The sequence below is a fragment of the Sus scrofa genome, chromosome 4 (genome assembly GCF_000003025.6).
Source record: "Sus scrofa isolate TJ Tabasco breed Duroc chromosome 4, Sscrofa11.1, whole genome shotgun sequence".
Classification (NCBI taxonomy): domain Eukaryota; kingdom Metazoa; phylum Chordata; class Mammalia; order Artiodactyla; family Suidae; genus Sus; species Sus scrofa.
The window spans coordinates 51,226,284-51,246,314 of record NC_010446.5 but is presented as its reverse complement, the minus strand read 5'-3'; the positions used below and the strand labels follow the sequence as shown (position 1 = coordinate 51,246,314).

The 20,031-nt window shown below is 38.7% G+C and overlaps 1 protein-coding gene across 1 annotated transcript; it reads left to right on the top strand.

The window, feature by feature from the left end:
• On the top strand, positions 8,454-18,830 carry CA3 (carbonic anhydrase 3). Its single transcript, NM_001008688.1, is given in 7 exon segments — positions 8,454-8,553; positions 9,280-9,477; positions 11,882-12,000; positions 13,724-13,816; positions 15,142-15,204; positions 16,732-16,887; positions 17,864-18,830. Coding segments are annotated over 7 exon segments (783 nt in total). The 5' UTR covers positions 8,454-8,519; the 3' UTR covers positions 17,984-18,830.

Genomic DNA, 20,031 nt, shown 5'->3' with positions numbered 1-20,031 from the left:
AACGCAAAAAAGACACACACCAGAACATATCAAAATTAAAATGGCAAAACTTACAGATAAAGAGAGAAATCTAAGGGCAGCAAGAGAAAAACAAAGAGTCGCGTACAAGAGAATCCCCATAAGGTTATCATTTGATTTTTCTACAGAAGATTTTATAGGCCAGGAGAGAGTGGCAAGATATATCCAAACTGCTGAAAGGCAGAAACTGGCAACTACAATATTCTGTGAGAAAAATTACTATTTACAACTGAACCAGAGAGAAAGAATTTCACAAAAAAGCAAAATACATAAGGGAAATATTAAATATTATAGTAAAACTAAATTTACTCTAAAGCAAATATTAAGAGACATATGTCAAAAAAAACCAATAATAGAATAAAATAGGAAGGCCTTTATACTGCACCTATGTCAATGGACAGATCTTGCAGACAGAAAACTAATAAGAAAATAGCTTTAAATGACACATTTGACCTGTTGGATTTATTACATATCTACAGGACAATATGTCTCAAAACAGTAGAATACACATTCTTTTCCAGGGCACATGGAACATTCTCCAGGACAAATCATAAGTTAGGTCACAAGTCTCAACAAATTCAAGAGGCTTTACATTAAGCATTTTTTCCTGACCACAAGGGTATGAAATTAGAAATCAAAATTACAGGAAGAAAAATGGAAAAAACACAACTTCATGGAGACTAAACAACATTTTACTAAAAAAAAAAAAAAAAAAAAAGGGTCACTGAAGAAATCAAAGAGGAAATCAGAAAATACCTTGAGACAAATGAAAATAACAACACAAATTTCCAAAATCTATGGGACATAGAAAAAGCAGTTCTAAGAGGCAAATTTATAGTGATATAGGCCTACCTCAAGAAACAAGAAAAATCTCAAATAAACAACTTAACCTATCCATCTAAAGGAATTAGAAAAAGAACAAAGTCCAAGGAGGGGAAGGAAGGAAATTTCACTGTAGCACAGTGAAAAAAAATCTGACTAGTATCCAAGAGGATGTAGGTTTGTTCCCTGGCCTCACTCAATGGGTTAAGGATCCAGCATTGCCATGAGCTGTGGTGTAGTTTGCAGATGCAGACTGGATCTGGCATTGCTGTGGCTGTGGTGTAGGCCAGGAGCTGTAGTTCAGTTTCGATCCCTAGCTTGGGAACTTCCATATGCCACAGTTGTGGCCCTGAAAAGCAAAAAAAAAAAAAAAAAAAAAAACAGGAAGGAAATCACAAGATCAGAGAGAGAGGAAATAAATAAAATAGAGACAGAAAAAGCCAATAGAAATGAGGACTCAAACAAAATAAGGAATGGAAGAGGAGAAATAACAACAGATATCACAGAGATATAATAAATCATAAGAGAATACTACAAACAGTTCTATGCCAACAAATTGGACAACCTAGAACAAATGAATAAATTTCTAGACACATACAAGCTTCCAAGACTGAGTCAGGAAGAAATAGAAAATCTGAACACACATTAGTAGTGAACTTGAATCTGTAATTTTAAAAAAACCCTCTCAGGAGTTCCTGTTGTGGCTCAGTGGAAATGAACCTGACTAGGATCTATGAGGATGCAGGTTCAGTCACCGGCCTCACTCAGTGGGTTAAGGATCCACACTGCTGTGAACTGTTGTGTAGGTTGCAGATGTGTTTCAGATCTGGTGTTGCTGTGGCTGTGGCATAGGCCAGCAGCTGTAGCTCTGATTTGACCCCTGGCATAGGAACTTACATATGCTGTACCCATAGCCCTAAAAATAAAAATGAAATAATTAAAAAAAAAAAACCCTCTCAGCCAACAAAAGCCTATGACTGGATGGCTTCACAAGGCAATTCTCCCCAAAATATAGAGAAGAGCTAATGACTATGCTACTAAAGCTATTGCAAAAAATTGAAGAGGAGGGAACACTCCCAAGTTAATTTTTTAAAAACGATTATTATTTTTCCATTATATTTGGTTCATAGTGTTTTGTCAATTTTCTACTGTACAGCAAATTGACCCAGTCACACATATATGTATACATTCTTTTTCTTACATTATCTTCTATCATGCTCCATCATAGGTGGCTAGATATAGTTCTCAGTGCCAAATGGCAGGATCTCATAGCTTATCCACTCCAAAGGCAACAATTTGCATCCCATATTCATTTTATGACACCACTATTGCCTGATACCAAATCAGACAAAGACGCTAAAAAAAAAAAAAAAAAAAAAAAAAAAAAAAAGAAAGAAAATTACAGGTCAATATCTCCATGAATATAGATGCAAAAATATTCAGCAAAATATTAGCAAACTGGATTAAACAATATATAAAAAGGGTCTTACACCATGATAAATGGGATTTATTCCAAGGATGCAAGGAGAGTTCAACATCCACAAACCAAACAATGCGATATACTACATTAGCAAAAGGAAGACTAAAAATCACATGATCATCTGAATAAATGCAGAAAAAGCATTTGACAAAATTCAATATCTGTTCATGAAAAAACTCACTGAAGTTGATAGAGAGGGAACATACTTCAACATAATAAAGCTATTGATGACAAACCACAGCTAACATCATATTCAATGTTGAAAAGCATTCAGCTTTTCCTCTAAAATCAGAAAGAAGACAAGCTTACCCACTCTTGCCACTTCTATTTAACACTGTATTGGAAGTCCTAGCCACAGCAATTAGATTTTTTAAAAAAGTACCTAAGTTGGAAAGGTAGAAGTAAAACTGCAACTATTTGCAGAAGACATGATACTATATATAGAACACCCTGAGGACTCCATTCCAAAACTATTATAACTAATAAACGAATTCAGCAAAGTTGCAGGATACAAGATTAATACACAGAAATCTATTGCTTTTCTATACACTAAAAATGAACTATCAGAAAGAGAAAATAAAATAATTCTACTTGAAATTTCATCAATAAAAATAAAATATCTAGGAATAAACTTAAAAAAAGAGGTGAATCTATACTCTGAAAATTGTAAAACATTGAAGAAGGGTATTGAAGATGACACAAGTAAAATCCATGTTCATGAATTTGAAGAATTAATATTGTTAAATTGTTCGTACTACCCAAAGCAATCTACAGATTTAATACAATCCCTATCAAAATACCCATGACATTTTCACAGAACCAGAACAAAAATCCTAAAATTTATAGGGAACCACTAAAGACTTCAAAAAGCCAAAGCAATCTTGAAAAAGAAAAACAGCTGGAGAAATCATGTTCCCTGACTTAAGATGATACTACAAAGCTACAGTCATCAAAACAGCATGGTACTGGCACAAAAAAACAGACGTGGATCAATGGAACAGGAGAGAGAGCCCAGAAATAAATCCAAACACCTATCATTAGTTAATCTATGACAAAAGAAACAAGCAAGGATACAAAATGGAGAAAACACAGTCTCTTCAATAAGTGGTGCTGGGAAAATTGGGCAGCTACATATGGAAGAATGAAATTAGAACATTTCCTTGTACCATATTAAAAAAATAATAAATAAACAAAAATCCCTCAAAATTGATTAAAGACATAAATGAGAGATAGGACCAGAAATATAAAACTTCTGGAAGAAAACATATGTAGAACATTCTTTGACATAAATCATAGCAGTACTTTTTGGATCTGTCTTCTAAGACAATGAAAACAAAAGCAAGAGTTGCCTTATGGCTCAGCGGGTTAAGGATCTGGCATGGTCACTGCTGTGGCTATGGTTATAGCTGTGACTCAGGTTCAGTCCCTGGCCTGGGAACTTCCACATGCTTTGAGCACGGCCCCTCAAAAAGGAGAATAAACCAAAAACAAAAATAAGCAAATGGGACCTCATCCAAATTAAAAGCTTTGAATAGCAAAGGAAACTTTCAAAAAAGCAAAAAAAATCAACCTACTGAGTGGGGGAAAATATCTGCAAATGATATGTCTGATAAAAGGTTAATATATGAAATATATGAATAGCTCATACAACACAATATAAGAAAACAAACAACCTGATTAAAAAATGGGCAGAAATGGAGTTCCTATTGTGGCTCAGCAGTTAATGAACCCAACTAGCATCCATGAGGACACGGGTTTGATCCTTGGCCTTGCTCAGTGGGTTAAGGATCTGGTGTTGCTGTGAGCTGTGGTGTAGGTTTCAGACATGACTCGGATCCCATGTTGCTGTGGCTCTGATGTAGGCAAGCCACTATAGCTCCTATTGGATCCCTAGCCTGGGAACCTCCATATGCTGTAGGTGCGACCCTAAAAAGACAAAAAAAAAAAAAAAAGGCAGAAGACGTGAATAAACATTTTCCCAGAGAAGATACACAGATTTGAAACAGACACATGACAAGATCCTCAACCTTTCAAATCATCAGAGAAATGCAAATTAAAATCATAAGATATCACCTCACGTCTGTCAGAATGGCCAGCCTCAAAAAGTCTACAATAATAAAATTTAGCATGTGGAGAAGAGCAAACCCTAGTACACTGTTGGTGGAGATGTAAATTGGTGCAGCCATTAGGGAAAACAGTATGGAATTTCCTCAAAAAGCTAAAATTAGAACTACAAGGAGTTTCCATGGTTGCACTGTGGGTTAAGAATCTGAATGCAGTGGCTCATGTTGCTGCAGAGGCACAGGTTCAATCCCCGGCCGGGCACAGTGAGTTAAAGTTTCCAGCATTGCCACAGCTGTGGCATAGGTTGCAACTGCAGTTCAGATTCAAATCCTTAGCCTGGGAACTTCCATATGCCATGTGCACAGCCATAAAATTAAAATATATAAAGAGAGAGAGAGAGAACTACCATATGATCCAGCAATTCCATTCTTAGATATATATCAAAAGAAAATGAAAACATTACTTTGAATAGATGCACATACCCCAATATCCATAGCAGCATTCCTTAAAATAATGATGACTGGATAAAGATGTGGTATGCTACCCAACCATAAAGAACAAAATTCTGCTATTTGCAACAAAGTGGATGGACCTGGAGGGTATCACGCTTTGTGGAATAAGACAAATACTGTGTGTTATCACTTATATATAGATTCTAACAATTTTTAAACAATGAATGAATGTACCAAAAGAGAAGCAGACTCAAAGATATAGAGATCAAACTATCAGTTACCAGTGGTAAGAGGGAGAGGGTGAGAAGCAAGACAGGGATAGGACATAGAAGTATAAACCTCTAGGTATAAAATAAATAAGCTAAAAAGATATACTGTACAACAAATATAGGTGATATTTTATAGTGATTTTAAATGGAGTATTATCTGTAAAAATACTGAGTTGTACACCTGAAACAAAGTAATATTGTAAATCAAATATACTTCAATTTTAAAAAGAATAGAAATATAAGGTTGTACGTATGAAACATATAATGTTATCAATCAGTGCTTCCACAATAAAAAAATAAATTTAAAAAAGAGATAAATTAAGGGATAGTTTTTAAAATTTTTATTAGTCATATTTACATTTATGTATTTAATATTTACATTTCCAGCCCAATTTGTCCTATGAAAGCAAAAATGTGGTAGAAAATACATATCCCTCTAACATAAGATATTTAAGCACAATTATGTGATTATTTCAAATCTTAATTTATCCTTTGATCTCAGAGGTGAATAAATAAGCAATTTCTCACTTTTTATTTCTGATGCATTAGAAACACCAAATAGTATCAATTTGCAGAACCTCTGATCTAGTTACATTACCTAACATCTTGCAAAATAAAATGTCAAATCAAGTGCAAAAATATGTTTAAATTTTATCACCTTGGATCTTTCAAGTTTATAATTTTAACATACCACATAGCTGAAACTTCTGCATTCAAATACTCCCCCACAATAATTTTGTTTACTCAAATAATCTTCCTTGGTTACTCTGTTCTCCCTTCTCTCTCCCTCCCCCGCCTCCCATTCTTTCTCTATATAAACACACTCATTTGGGGGAATAAATCCTACAATTTGCCCAATACCTCACCTTTCCAAAAATAGTGCTGGGAGAAATACTGTGCTGGGGGAGAATTTGTAGCTGTTTTCTCTGGTATTATTTATCTCAGTGTATACCTAAAAGTTTTCTTTTTTTTTAAGCCTACTCTAGAAATCTCTGGACACAATTCAGCAATTTCTCATTCCTCTGTTGACAAGGAATTTTGAAATTTATGGGCAAACATGCTGGAATAGGTCAATTAAGAGATAGGTGATTAAGCTGTGGTTTCTGAAAAATATATCATGATCTAAAAATGATATAATTTGGGAGTTTCCTGGTGGCCTAGAGGTTAAGGATTTCACATTGTCACTACTGTGGTGCAGGTTTTGAACCCTGGCCTGGGAATTCTGGCATGCTGCAGGCATGGCCAAAAATAAATAAAATAAAATAAAATAAATTTGATATAAACTGTCTTGAATTTCCAATTTTGATTAACTCTCATAAGAAAGTACAATGGAAAAGCAAATCATCATTTATCAAGACTGCAAACCCAAAAGTATTAAATATTTCACTTTACAAATAAATTCTCCTTAGTGTTTACATGCAATTATATGCTACTTGGCAAATATTTACTTTATTATTGCATTGTTCAAGTCTTTTTAAAATTTTTGTTAATGACAACGCATGTTTTTAAAACTTTTTCTATGCATAAATAATCACAATATGATGAATTCCTGGACTGTTGGACTTGCTTGCTATAAAGACAATTAAAAATTATATTTGTATTACTACGTATCAAATGACACAAAATTTAGTTACCAACCTTCTAATCACATATACCAGAAAAAGACAGACTGAAACGATTTAATGAATTGGAGCAAGATCATAGTTTGCTAATACAAATAATTATGCACAATATAAGCTCCATTAACCACAAACTACAGAACCACACCATCACGGCAAAGCAAAAACTGGCCCAGATGTGCCAACTCAGTAGCCTTTCTAATCCAACACTGACATATTTGAGCTCAGAGTCTAAGGGCATTTGCATTGCTGTTTGCCTGGATTTTCCAAACCATCTTAGTTCTTGATTCCACACCGCTATTGTGTGGATCAAATAATCCCTAGTCACAAAAATACGCTAGGGAGTGACTCCCCTGGCGTCCAGGTTATGAGCGTGGTCAGTCATTCCACATGCTTTGAGGATGAGCTATCTTTACCATGATGAGAGATTTCCTTTTCAAGTTTTGTAATCTCCAAATACAGAATCTTAGCATCAAGAAAAGTCAAAGTAATTTTAAAAATGTATACTACAACCTTATTCAAAATATCATTGAAATTAGGCTGATCTCTTCTTGCTGCCTTTACTTTTTTTTTTAATTGAAGAAAAATTTTTGCAATATACTCTTAAAATGTAAATATCTTGCATTTCTCCTTCAATGTGAACTATAACCAGACATTTAAAAACGTGTTTTTACCACGTGCACACTGGATATGCCAGTTCAAGTCTACTTTTGCGTGGGTCACTGTATCATGAGACAACTTGGGAGTGCTAGATCAGAATACAAAGCAATTCTGGAAAGCTTTTCCTCTTTTTTTCCTTTCAATCTTTCATTATGTCTTGGAAAATGAAGTCATACGTTTTAAACGGTATGACTCACTTTAGGTGCCTGGCTTTCCAACACTCCAGAACATTATCGATTTTTCCTGAGGAGAGGTACAGCCCACAGAGTTGGTAAATCAGTTCCAAACTCCTGCTCTATGGTAACCTGGATCCAGACCTCTTCCATATTCCCATGACCCAGCCCTGGCGTCCTGCAGACCAAAGGGACCCGCTTAAATTGGGGAATGCCGCTTGGTGTGGTTCAAGGCACCCTGCATCTTCAAGTCTCTTAAAGATAAAGGAATTAAGAAAACCAGCCCTCCGGCCTCTTTTGTCCCATCCTTTGCTCCTAAGATTTTACAAGTTGCCTGCAAAGGAGTCAAACATGGGTCAGGCAAACAAACGTATTCTTTCCAGCCACGGTAACCGGATCGCTGGAGCGAAATAAACCCGCAGAAGCATCCAGAGACCGCAGCCAGACCGCCAGCCTGCACTAAAAGCAACTTCTAAGAGCTGCTGCAAGCGCCGCCTGAGTGCAGCTTTTAGTTGGACGCTAGACACGACTACCCCACCCTATTCCCCCTGCCCCCCCCCCCCAAAAAAAAAAACTGCGTGGAGGAGGGACTGAGGGAGGAGGAGGCGAAAGTCGCCTGCATTTCTGCACGTTGGCGCCGGTGGTTGGAAAGCTCTGCAGCTTTAGGACGCTGGAGGGAGGGATAGAAGAGCCAAGAGCGGCGCCTGCAGGGAAGGAGGGGGGGGGGCTCCGCCCAAGTGCCCCCACCCCGACAGCTGTGCAGCTCTTGGAATTCATTGGCTTCCCCCACCCCGCCTCCCAAATACCACCCCAATCCTGTTTAGCCCCCCGCCCCACCCTCGCTGACCTAATAAGGCCATGCAAGTGTGTGGGGGGAACCTATATAAAAGGTGTGGGTTCGCGGGGACAGTGCACGGCGTGGAAGAGAAAGCAGCAGCCGTCCAGTGCCCACGAAGACGACCATGGCCAAGGAGTGGGGCTACGCCGACCACAATGGTGAGCTTGAGATGGTGCTGTTCAAAAAGGGGGCAACTCTAGAGAGTGCATTGAAAAATGGGGGAGGCGGAGTCGAAGGAAACTAATGTTCACTGAGCACTTACAAAGTGCCAAACGCTGCTGACCCCTTTTACCTTTATCTCACTTAGTTCTCCCCAGTGTGAAGCTGTTATTACTCCCATTGGGGGAAACCAAAGCACAGAGAGGCTGGGTACCTTGTCCAGGTCACAGAGCTTCTGACTGAGAAGTCAGACCTCTGAGGTCCAGTTCTGACTGTCCCCTTCTCCCTGATCCTGGGCAAGCACTTAACCTCTCTGAGCCAGGTGATGATATAAGCAGCTCTGCCTGCAGCTCCTGCCTACCCATGGGAAAAGAACATGGGTGTGCTCTGAAATCCATTTGGGGTCGGTGTTATTTTATTCCAGCTCTAGGATAGAAGAGGACATTAGTAAAACATGTGATGAAGTCCATTTCAAAAATAAGCCTTTGAAGCTATCTTCTTGAGCAAGTAGAGGAAATAAACAGAGTTAAATACAGTCTCCAGGTACACTATTAACAAAGTTATGAAAAGGTCTTAAACTGTGAGCCTTGGGTTGCCTAATCTGAAATCCAGGATCTTTCCGCAATCATTGTCCAACCCCTGTGTATTTTACTGGTTTAGTCAATTAGAAAGAAGGCTTGGATTGCACCACCAAATAAGTAAATCCCCTCAATTTCATTTTCTAGGTCCTGACCACTGGCATGAACTTTACCCAATTGCCAAGGGAGACAACCAATCGCCCATTGAACTGCACACTAAGGACATCAAGCATGACCCTTCTCTGCTGCCCTGGACAGCATCTTATGACCCTGGCTCTGCCAAGACCATCCTGAACAATGGGAAGACCTGCAGGGTTGTATTTGATGATACTTATGACAGGTCAAGTAAGTATGACACTTAAATAGAGACACATGGACCATATTGGCAAAATGTGATTTATGGCACAACGACAGAATTAGTAGGAAGAGGGGGCTCTTCTCTGAAAATGGAAACGACATTTGAATATGCTGTAGTCCTGAAGAATTATGTTTATACATTGGAGGGGAATGTCTCACTTTCTAACCTTGGCCACTTTGCTCCTGCAAAATGGAGCAAAGGTAAAAGCTGGCAGTGCATAGTGAGGTGCTGGTAGTGGGTCCAAATGAGTTTTCTTGAGGCACTGATAGTCTAAACCTGAGAGGTTTTTTGCTTCTTAACCATGGCTCGGAGAGTAAGACCACCATTCCCACACATGGCACAGATTCCATTCTACAAAGCAAGGAACACAGCAAAGACACCAAGTGGGTAATGTCTTCCCCTAGTGTGTGAGTGGGGGCCAATCCAAGGGAGAGAGCAGACTCACTATATTAGTCAAGAAGACCTAAGCCTTCTATGCATCAGTGGAGTTCATTTGACTAATTTTGCTGAGTGTTTTTGAAGAATCTGACAATTTCTTCTTGAGTTGTGATTTGTATAAAAATGAAAAATTGCATGTTTAAAAAAAATCTCTTTATTTCACCTGTACTCTTTGGCAAATCAGTGAAATAAAAGGTTAATTAAAAATGTTTTATTTTACTGTAAATGAGGTAAGAACCTAACTTTAATATTTTGTTGCTTGATGTACAGTTATACACTTTCTTTTTTATAAAAAAGTTAAAATTATCCTTGCTGATGTACACAAATGAATATTCTCAGTAATGTTGTAAGTAAAGACTAACGGTCATGCTTTCTACCTACTAACAGTTTCCAAGTAAGGAATATCATAGAAATGTATGTTTTCTTAAACCATAATCTCATAACTATCTGTTAGCCTTTCCCCCTTCTCCATTTAAATCCAGTTTCATTCTGGAGAGTAAACAACAAAATTAAACAGTATCTATTAAGTTGAATCATATGAAAATGCCTTTTTGAAAGCAAAAATGATTGAATATTGACAATTTCACATGGTTCATCCTAATAAATTGGACTCATATGTTCAGATAATTGTTCCTCGTGGTTGGACAGAAAAAATTCAGTTAATCAAGCCACTTATGACCAAGCATATACAAACCTTGCTCTGTCATTTTAGACCTATACTGTGGCTTTCAGTCTGCTATTTAAGTAACAATAGTTGATCAGTCCTTTCTAGAATAGCTAATCTGAATCCTATTTTGATATAGCTTACATTACTAAATTTTGACTTTAGAGTTTTTGTACAGTTCTCAACATCCTTTAGAAAATATTTGAACTTGGAGTTCCCGTCGTGGCTCAGTGGTTAGCAAATCCGACTAGGAACCATTAGGTTGTGGGTTCTATCCCTGGCCTTGCTCAGTAGGTTAAGGATCCAGCATTGCCGTGAGCTGTGGTGTAGGTCGCGGATGTGGCTCAGATCCCTCAATTGCTGTAGCTCTGGTATAGGCCTGGGGCTACAGCTCCGATTGGACCCCTAGCCTGGGAACCTCCATATGCCGTGGGAGCGGCCCAAGAAATGGCAAAAAGACAAAAAAAAAAAAAAAAAAAAAAAAAAAAAGAAGGAAAGAAAATATCTGAGCTTCTGAATTACTGCCAGGCTGAATGAAGTTAAACCTAAGTTGAGGTATTTGGACTGCAAACTCAGATTCATGCTACCAGTAATCACCCAGTTTAGCTGTCCACATTGCTTGGTTCCCTGGGAAATTTTGGAATTTTCCATTTCATCTCGTGAATAAACACAATCTGAACTAGACATGGATGAAAGTTCTTGCTTGTAGTCTCGAAGAAAAGTGTAGTTGGAGGCAAGACATGGAGAAGGAATTCACATTTGCTCAGTGATTACTGTGCTGGGCACTGCGATGAACACTTTAAAGTCCTTAATCTCATTTAATCCTCACAGCAGCTTTGAAAGGTTAGTATTATTATCACCCTCAGAGAGATGCAAAAATGGGTTCAGAGAAGTTTAGCAACTTGCCTGAGATCACACAACTAGGAAAGGGTGGGAGCTGGCGTGGGAACCTCAGTCTGTCTGACTCTCAATTCTCCTGTTCTCCCCACTGCACCATGCAACAGACTCATGCTTTGATTGTTTTAATTGGCCATCAGCTGTTTTAATTTATTTTCAAAACTGTTAAGTCGACATTTAAAAAATAAAACAACAAGCAAATAAAATCAGAAAGACAGAAAAGAGAAATCATTTATTTTGATATACCCCAAGACTTGGAGAGAGACCAGTATGTTTGGGAATGGCATCATCAGCCCAGACTGTCAAGCCTGGGCTGTAAGAGCATTGGTTTAAAGCAGGACTGTGTGAAAAGAGCCTGAGTTCACTGCTGACCTAGCTTCTCTGAATCACAGTGCTGAGAGGTGGTCCTCTCACTGCAGCCTACCGGCTTCGCCAGTTTCATCTTCACTGGGGCTCCTCAGATGATCACGGATCTGAGCACACTGTGGATGGAGTCAAGTATGCTGCGGAGGTAGGCAGAACTGCCATCACCCCCTCTGGATCTCACCCAGTGAAAACTGAAAACTGAAAGATAATGACAGAATAGCATCTCCCACGTTTGTTCCAAGCCTGTAGTTGCGAAAAGAGCTGCAATGGTTTTAGCATAAGATCAAGTTACCAAACATTCTAGGAGAGTATAGATGGGTTAGGGTCATGCATGAAGATTTTCAAAGTTACATATAGAAACTGTATAGCAACTTAATAGTAATTTTAAATAGGGCAGAATCCTGAATGGAACTGAAAAGATAAGGATAGTTAATACTTATTAAGTGTCTACAAGTATTAACTCATTTGATCCTCTCATCACACTATGAGATGGTTATGATGAGGAAACTGAGGCACTGGAAAGTTACAAGTCACACTGCACATGCATGCTAGACCTGGGGTTCTACCTTATGCTGACTGGCTTTAGAGTTCATCATCTTGTCCAGTACCCTAAGCTGCCTCTTTTACAAGAGTGCGGTGCTTTAAAAATAGCACTTAGTAAATCTGGCTAATGCTCATGCTCTAGTCTCTTAATAAAGGATGTGCATATGTGTGTGATTTTACACGTACATAGATAGATAGATAGATAGATAGATACACACACACACACAATTTAATGAGTTAAGCCATTACTCTCTGCTTCAGTTAACCCACTAAAGAAAACCCATGATTTGTAGCTCAGATGGAGGCATCAAATTTCAAGGAAATAAGACAAGCCTCCTGCATGTTCCCTGTATAAAGCCAAGCATTTAAGGGGGTGACAAATGCCCTGGAGGTGAGGATAATTCCATTTGCACTGCCAGACTCTTTTCCAGAGGTAGGCTCTGGTCAACATAGGAGCTGAGATAGGAACCTTGGAGGCACTTTTAGGTACTTTCTTAGGCAGAATCATTAGGCAGTTTAACTATTGGTTAAACTAAAGTGGAGGAGACCTAGAGAACTTTCCTGTGATCGTTCTATATCTCTACAGCCCATCTTGAAAGCCAGTGACAGGATGAATTAATTGAGAATGTCTTCCACATAGCTTCCCCTGAAAATGGGGAAAGTTTAGTATATTTCTCACAGATGTAGGCAAGGCTTGTAGTTTGGTCTTTACATGGGGGATTATTTCACACTTTTGGTCGCTAATAAAATAGTGTTTAACTGCTATGAACTATTGTTTTCTCTTGCCATTCTATATAACCCCATGCCAGAAATTTGGCTAATTTAACTGGTGCATGTTTTAGCACCTTAACCTTAGTAAGATAAGGTTACCACTGGGTTCTAGAGCACGCATTGCTGAAAGGAGCAAGATATACAAAGACCCAAGACTTTAACCCCTTATATTTCCTCTCCTACTTTCCGGTTACTTGTGATTTTAGGAGGTTAGCAAATTCCTGTTTATAGCTCTATGTTTCACTGTTTGCTTTGATCAGAAGAGCAATGTTAAACAAAACTAAAATAAATATTTTGACCTGATTTAATAAAAGTTCAGTTTTCACCAATTATCTATTACACAGTTCTAAATCTATCATGTTTATGCATTTTTTATTTGAACCATTAAAAGTTTCACCAAATTTATTGCATGTTCATTTTTAGAATTCTGTCAATTTTTTATGAGAGTGGGCAGTAACCTTAAAATGTGTAATTATTGCATTTATAGTGAATAATTTTATACTTAGTCTCTTATGCTATGAGTTTACCTCTTAACCCTTAGTCTTTGGTTTTAGCTCCATTTGGTTCATTGGAATTCAAAGTATAACAGTTTTGCAACTGCTCTGAAGCACCCTGATGGAGTGGCTGTAGTTGGCATTTTTCTGAAGGTAAGGTAAAAATTGACCATATTTTTTTTAAAGTTTAATTTCTTATCAATGCTTAGGTTTCACTCTTTTTATTTAAAGGAGAAAGAGGAACGAATTTCAGTACTCATTCAGCTAATCAAGATATTTCTGCTAAGACAAGCTCAAAATGTTTTGCTCTCCCTTAAAACCATACCTTTTGCCATACTCTAGTACTCCTAGCACTTGTAAATTTTCCCAAGATGTGGGATGTATATATGAATGTGTGTGTGTGTGTGTGTGTGTGTGTGTGTGTGTTCCACATGTACTGGAGACAGAACCTTTTTTTTTTTTTTTAAAGCTTTATTGAAGTAGAGTTGATCCACGAGGTTGTGATAATTTCTGCTGTACAACAAAGTGATTCAGTTATGCATGTACACACATCTATTCTCTTTCAGATTCTTTTCCTACATAGATTATCATGATTATTGGGTAGAGTTCTCTGTGCTATATAGCAGGTCTCTGTTGGCCAATCATTCCATATACCTGAGATGGAGCCTTTGAAGGAGCATATTATGGTGGGGGTGAGGGCAAGGACAGCATTGTTCTTTACCCTTTCTTGCCACTCCACGTCAATTGCACTGGAAACCAGAAAAGCCAATGTTGGGAACCACAGTGATGCCAAGTCCCTGGCTGGATGTCCCCTGGGCTTAGGGTGGCCACCACTCACATGATCCCAGGCTAAGATAGCACATGGAATGTGTGTGTTGTTGAGCCAGCCTTGGTTTAGAGAGGACTTAGTGTCATTAACACACGAATTTAGTGGTAACATAATCTAGATTTTAAGCCAGAGGTGAAAATCTAGCTTCTTTCTTTTGGAATGACCTAATTTGTTTTATGTTCTGAATTCATTGGGTTGTTTTCAGTGCTTGAACAGAAGACTACAGGAAGTGAAGTGGGTCTGAGCAGAAAGACAATGAGTATAGTTTTAGATCCATTGAGTCCAGCTCTAATCCTATTTTTAAGAAAGTGGAATAACTTTTCAGAGAAAGTCAAGGACATAGAAGTAAATCAACCTATAATTTTGTGGTTTTGTATTTCAGAGGCCTGGAGTCCTAGTTCAGAAAGTATGTACTTTAAAATGTTAAGGGGGGAATAAATTTATGTTTTTGCTTAGTACAAGATATTCTGGCAGATTTATAAACAGTAGTTGTAGATGGATGGATGGATTAAAATCAGTTTTTAAGACATACCTAAATTATGGAGAAGAGAGAAATATAATTGTTGGTTTTCTTTTCCCTCTTTCCTTTTTTCTTTCTCTCTCTCTCTCTCTCTCTCTCTCTCCTTCCTTCCTTCCTTCTTTCTAACAGATAGGACGTGAGAAAGGCGAGTTCCAACTAGTCCTTGATGCATTGGACAAAATTAAGACAAAGGTAAAAAAAAAAAAATCATTTCCCCCCAGAACATAAAGCAGGGTGTCACTTTTTACGTTTTCAAGTGTATTTCTCTCACCTAAAATCTGTTACTAGGTTTGGTGAATATGCTAAGTGTACATATAAAAACAAATGCCATTATATTTGCGTGTATATTTGCCTTTTAGGGCTGCACTTGTGACCAGCTAGGAGTCCAACTGGGACTATAACTGCCAGCCACAGCAACGCCAGATCTGAGCCATGTCTGCTACCAACACCACAGCTCACCGCAATGGCGGATCCCTAACCCACTGAGCGAGGCCAGGGATCAACCCACAATCTCATGGTTCCTAGTCAGATTTGATTCCACTGTGCCACGACGGGAACTCCCTAATTACATTTTCAATGAAGTATTTGAGACAGAAGTTGAGGGGTTCCCCTGACCAATACACACACACACACACACAGGTGCAGAGATAGTAAATGTTTGGATTCTAGTGTTTCCCTTTTTCTCCTGGGCAGCAGCTGTATATTTTAAATCTTTTTAAAAAAATCAGAATATGTAGGAGTTCCAGTCGTAGCTCAGCAGTAACAAACCCGACTAGTATCCATGAGGACTCGGGTTCAGTCCCTGGCCTCGGCTGTAATGAACCTGAGGACATGGGTTCAATCCCTGGCCTAGCTCAGAGGGTTAAGGATCTGGTGTTGCCATGAGCTGTGGTGTAGGTCGAAGACACCGCTCGGATCCCACATTGCTGTGGCTGTGGTGTAGGTCAGTGTCTACAACTCCGATTCGACCCCTAGCCTGGGAACTTCCAAATGCCACAGGTGTGGCCCTAGAAAGAAAAAAAAAAAATCAAAATACGTTTAATTTTTTAATTTTTTAAAGGTTTATTGAAGTATAGTTGATTTACAATGTTGTGTTAATTTCTGCTGTGTAACAAGGTGATTCAGTTATACATATACACTTATCCATTCTTTTTCAGAATCTTTCCCCGTATAGGTTGTCACAGAATACAGAGTAGAATTCCTTTTGCTATAGAGCAAGTCGCTGTTGACCATCCATTCCATATATTTTAAATAGTAACAGTAATTCTTCTACTTAACAGACTCATTTTAAATTGTCTTTGAGACTGTTCTTATCAATTGCTGTATAACTTTATAGTCAGAGAAAGTGTTCTAAGTATGATATTGAACAAAAATGCAAGTTTGTCTTGTATCATCAAGAACCATAGCATTAACTCATACGAAATACTTATGTTACAGTTTAGATATTAGTTTATCTTTCTTATTGAGAAATGATAGGTTTATAGTTCTATCTAGAGTGAATAAAGAATAAAATATTACAATGACTGTGCCAAAGTCATATCATGCTAAACCGGCCTCCCCCCTCTGCCTATTACTTCTGAAAGGCACTTTCTTTGTTCACATATCGCCATCGCCTTCTCTGTTGCGTTTGAAATCCATTCTCCCAAAAGGGTGAGACGCTGGGGGAGCGGGGGGAGTGCGCATGCGCCCCTTCATGGCCTGTGCCTGTTCCCTTCCCAGGGCAAGGAGGCACCCTTCACGAACTTCAACCCATCCTGCCTGTTCCCTGCCTGCCGGGACTACTGGACCTACCATGGCTCCTTCACCACGCCGCCCTGCGAGGAGTGCATTGTGTGGCTCCTGCTGAAGGAGCCCATCACCGTGAGCTCTGACCAGGTGAGCAGTGACCACGGGCGGGCCTCGTGAATACCCGGACTTAACCTTCCCGGCTGAGTCTGTAAGATACAGGCACTATATCTGTATATATCTGTATATATTTCAATATTCTGAAAATGTAAAGCTTTGCTAAATAGATATTCACCGAACAGCTCTACCACTAGAGATTTTATAGTTTTGCCCCAGTTAATTATGATTGGCCTGGTAACTTTCTAAAACTCGACTTCCAAAGGGTACCAGGAGAAACATCAAGCATTTGAAGATGGTGGTGATGCTGAACAATGCCTGAAACTTGTGCTTTAGAAACACTGAAGGGTTCAGATCCATATGAGTTAGTCTTTGCTGATTTGGAGAACTCTCAAATACCGAGCACTGGTTAGGAGATGGGATAGCAAATACAGGCCTGGGAAGAAGGTGCTGATGGAAGGAATTGAACCTTCTTAGGAGGTGTAGACTAGTTCCCCAGTTTTATAGCTCAATAAGTTGAGGCTCAAAAAGGTTAAGTAATTTGTTCATGATCACAGTCAAGGGCAGGATCTGAGATGCCTGTCTGTTTTCAATGCCTGACCTCTCTGCTCAGGCCTTTCTTCTAAATGTTCATGTAAATTGACTCCATAAACTTATATGATGAAGGCTAATTGAGCTTATTCTTTGCCCTGATACTGTCTTCCCCCTACCTAAGAGATAGATTTCATACCAACCCCTCAAATTAAAAGAATTTTTCAGAGTTCAGGAGAAAAAGATTTTGACCATAAGGCATGGTGATCCTGTATAAAATGAAACATGTTTTTATAAATTTTAAAAAAAAGGGCATTATATTATTCAGGAACTAGTAACCAAATAGCTCTGGACTGAACATTAGGGTCAGGTTTTGTGTTTTGCTTCCTTGTTTAGAGAGCTAGCGATTTCTAACTCTTTGTCACACTCATAGTGTCCACTTGGTATGAATGTCTGCATCTCCCCATGCCTTTTGCAGATGGCCAAGCTGCGAAGCCTCTACTCCAGTGCGGAGAACGAGCCCCCTGTCCCCCTAGTGAGGAACTGGCGCCCCCCACAGCCTATCAAGGGCAGGATAGTGAAGGCCTCCTTCAAATGAGGCTGCTGGAGCTTGCCCTCTTCAGGAAAGGAAACCTGCTACTGCAGAGCTTGGTTCCTTGCCTCCTTTTGGTGCTCCTTATTCCAAGTATTATTTCAGTTTTCCACACTGAGCAATGAAGGTGAGAGCTGCAATCACCAAGAACCAAAGTTACTATTGACAGATCTAATACGAAAGCATTTGGCCTTTGTAAGAATCATCTTTCCTGTAAAAGAAAACTCTTACTAAGTTTCAAAGAAAAAGAAACAGAGATAGAAAAGATGGAGAAAAATGGCTGTTGGGCGCCATTTTGTGTCATCTTAAATTTCACACAACTTCAGTTTTTACTCTTTTCATGTTACTAGTTATCGATCTTAAAGAAATAATGAGTAATTCTATATGAGGAGTAGAGGTATATGAAGATCATGTAGCAATTACACATAAGCCAGAAATTAAAATAACTGTGGACGTCAAGAATTGCAATGATGCTGTGTGTTTTAACCCTTAAATAAAACTAACTAGAGGTCCATCATTTATTAAAATTGGAGTTCTGTAAAAAAGGGCTGGTTTTAATAATGAAAGTAACACATTTGACCGGGATTAAAAAAAAAAAAAAAGACCCATTTTTTGAATTTTTTCTTCATAAAGATAGTTGACTTTATCCTATTTCTCTTTACCTGAAGGAGGGCCATTTATTTTTCTTTTTACTACTTTTATCTTTGCATGCTTACTAAAATAAAAACTGCCTCTGCTATCTTTCCATTTTGAGGGTGGGATTAATGATTCCTAGAACACGCAGGAGTGAATGACTGCACTTGAAGATAAAGGCAGTTGTATTGATCATCAAAACTAATAAAGACGTGAATGCGAACAATTGTGTTGTGTGGTTTGTGAGTATTTTGTGGTTTGTTTATTTTTTGCCTTTTAGGGCTGCAGCTGTGGCATATGGAGGTTCCCAGGCTAGGGGTCAAATAGGAGCTGCAGCTGCCGGCCTATGCCGTAGCCACAGCAGCTCGGGATCAGAGCAGCGTCTGTGACATACACCACAGCTCACAGCAACAGCAATACCAGATCCTTAACCCTCTGAATGAGGCCAGGGATTGAACCCGAATCCTCATGGATACTTACTAGGTTTGTAATCCGCTGAGCCACAATGGGAACTCAGAAGATTGTGTTTTTAAGGAGGGTGAACTTTGTAAGTTTGTTTTTATAACTGAAGGTCTCAAATTCTGAGTTTGATTTGAAGCTACATTGCTGATGGCTGAGGCAATTAGTGGGGGCTTTCTGAGGAAATTGCAAACAAGAAGAGGAATGTGTAGCCATATATTTGAGAGTGTGGACTAGTTTCCAGAGGTGTCAGAGTTGGTTTTGGATTCTGAGATCCATACCAGTACCATGGTTGCTAATTTAAGGGCATGGAATTGAGTCAGACTGTAGCCTTCATGTCCTTATTTTTTAAATAACACAGATCCATACATTGAGACCTTCAAAACATTTAATGTCTATAGACAGAAAGTCTTAATTTTGTAGCTAGTGGCTTTGGTATATCTCTCATCATGTCACTGGCTAATATGTTAACTTACTTTTGAAAATGGCAGCCATAATTGAATTACCCTTAGGAATGAAAATGGTATTGGGTCAGGAGAGTCCTGTGATGCTTGAAGTCAAGTCATGGGACAGAGTCCTAGGAGGCTCACATTATTTAATAGATTACCACTTGGGTGAAGTAAAACCAGGTTGGTCAGTGCAAACTGGATGTGTTAATTAAATCCCTTGAAATTAGAAGGTGTGGAGCTTTCATCAATTAGTGGTAATACACAAGCTGATTCTCTCAGGGTACTTGCCTGGTAATGCTGGGAGCAGGGTAGAAAGGTATCCAGTATATGCTTTGTGTGACAAAGGAACTTAAGACTTAATTTCAGCTCCAGTAGTGTTTCCTCAAGGATACAGGCTGAACATGGCTGGAATTGTTTTGAGGGGAGATGTCTAATCAAAGTATGGAATCTCCTTAGACCATAAGCTCCACAAAAGACAAAGATGAATCTCATACACTAACATTCCCCTCGTTT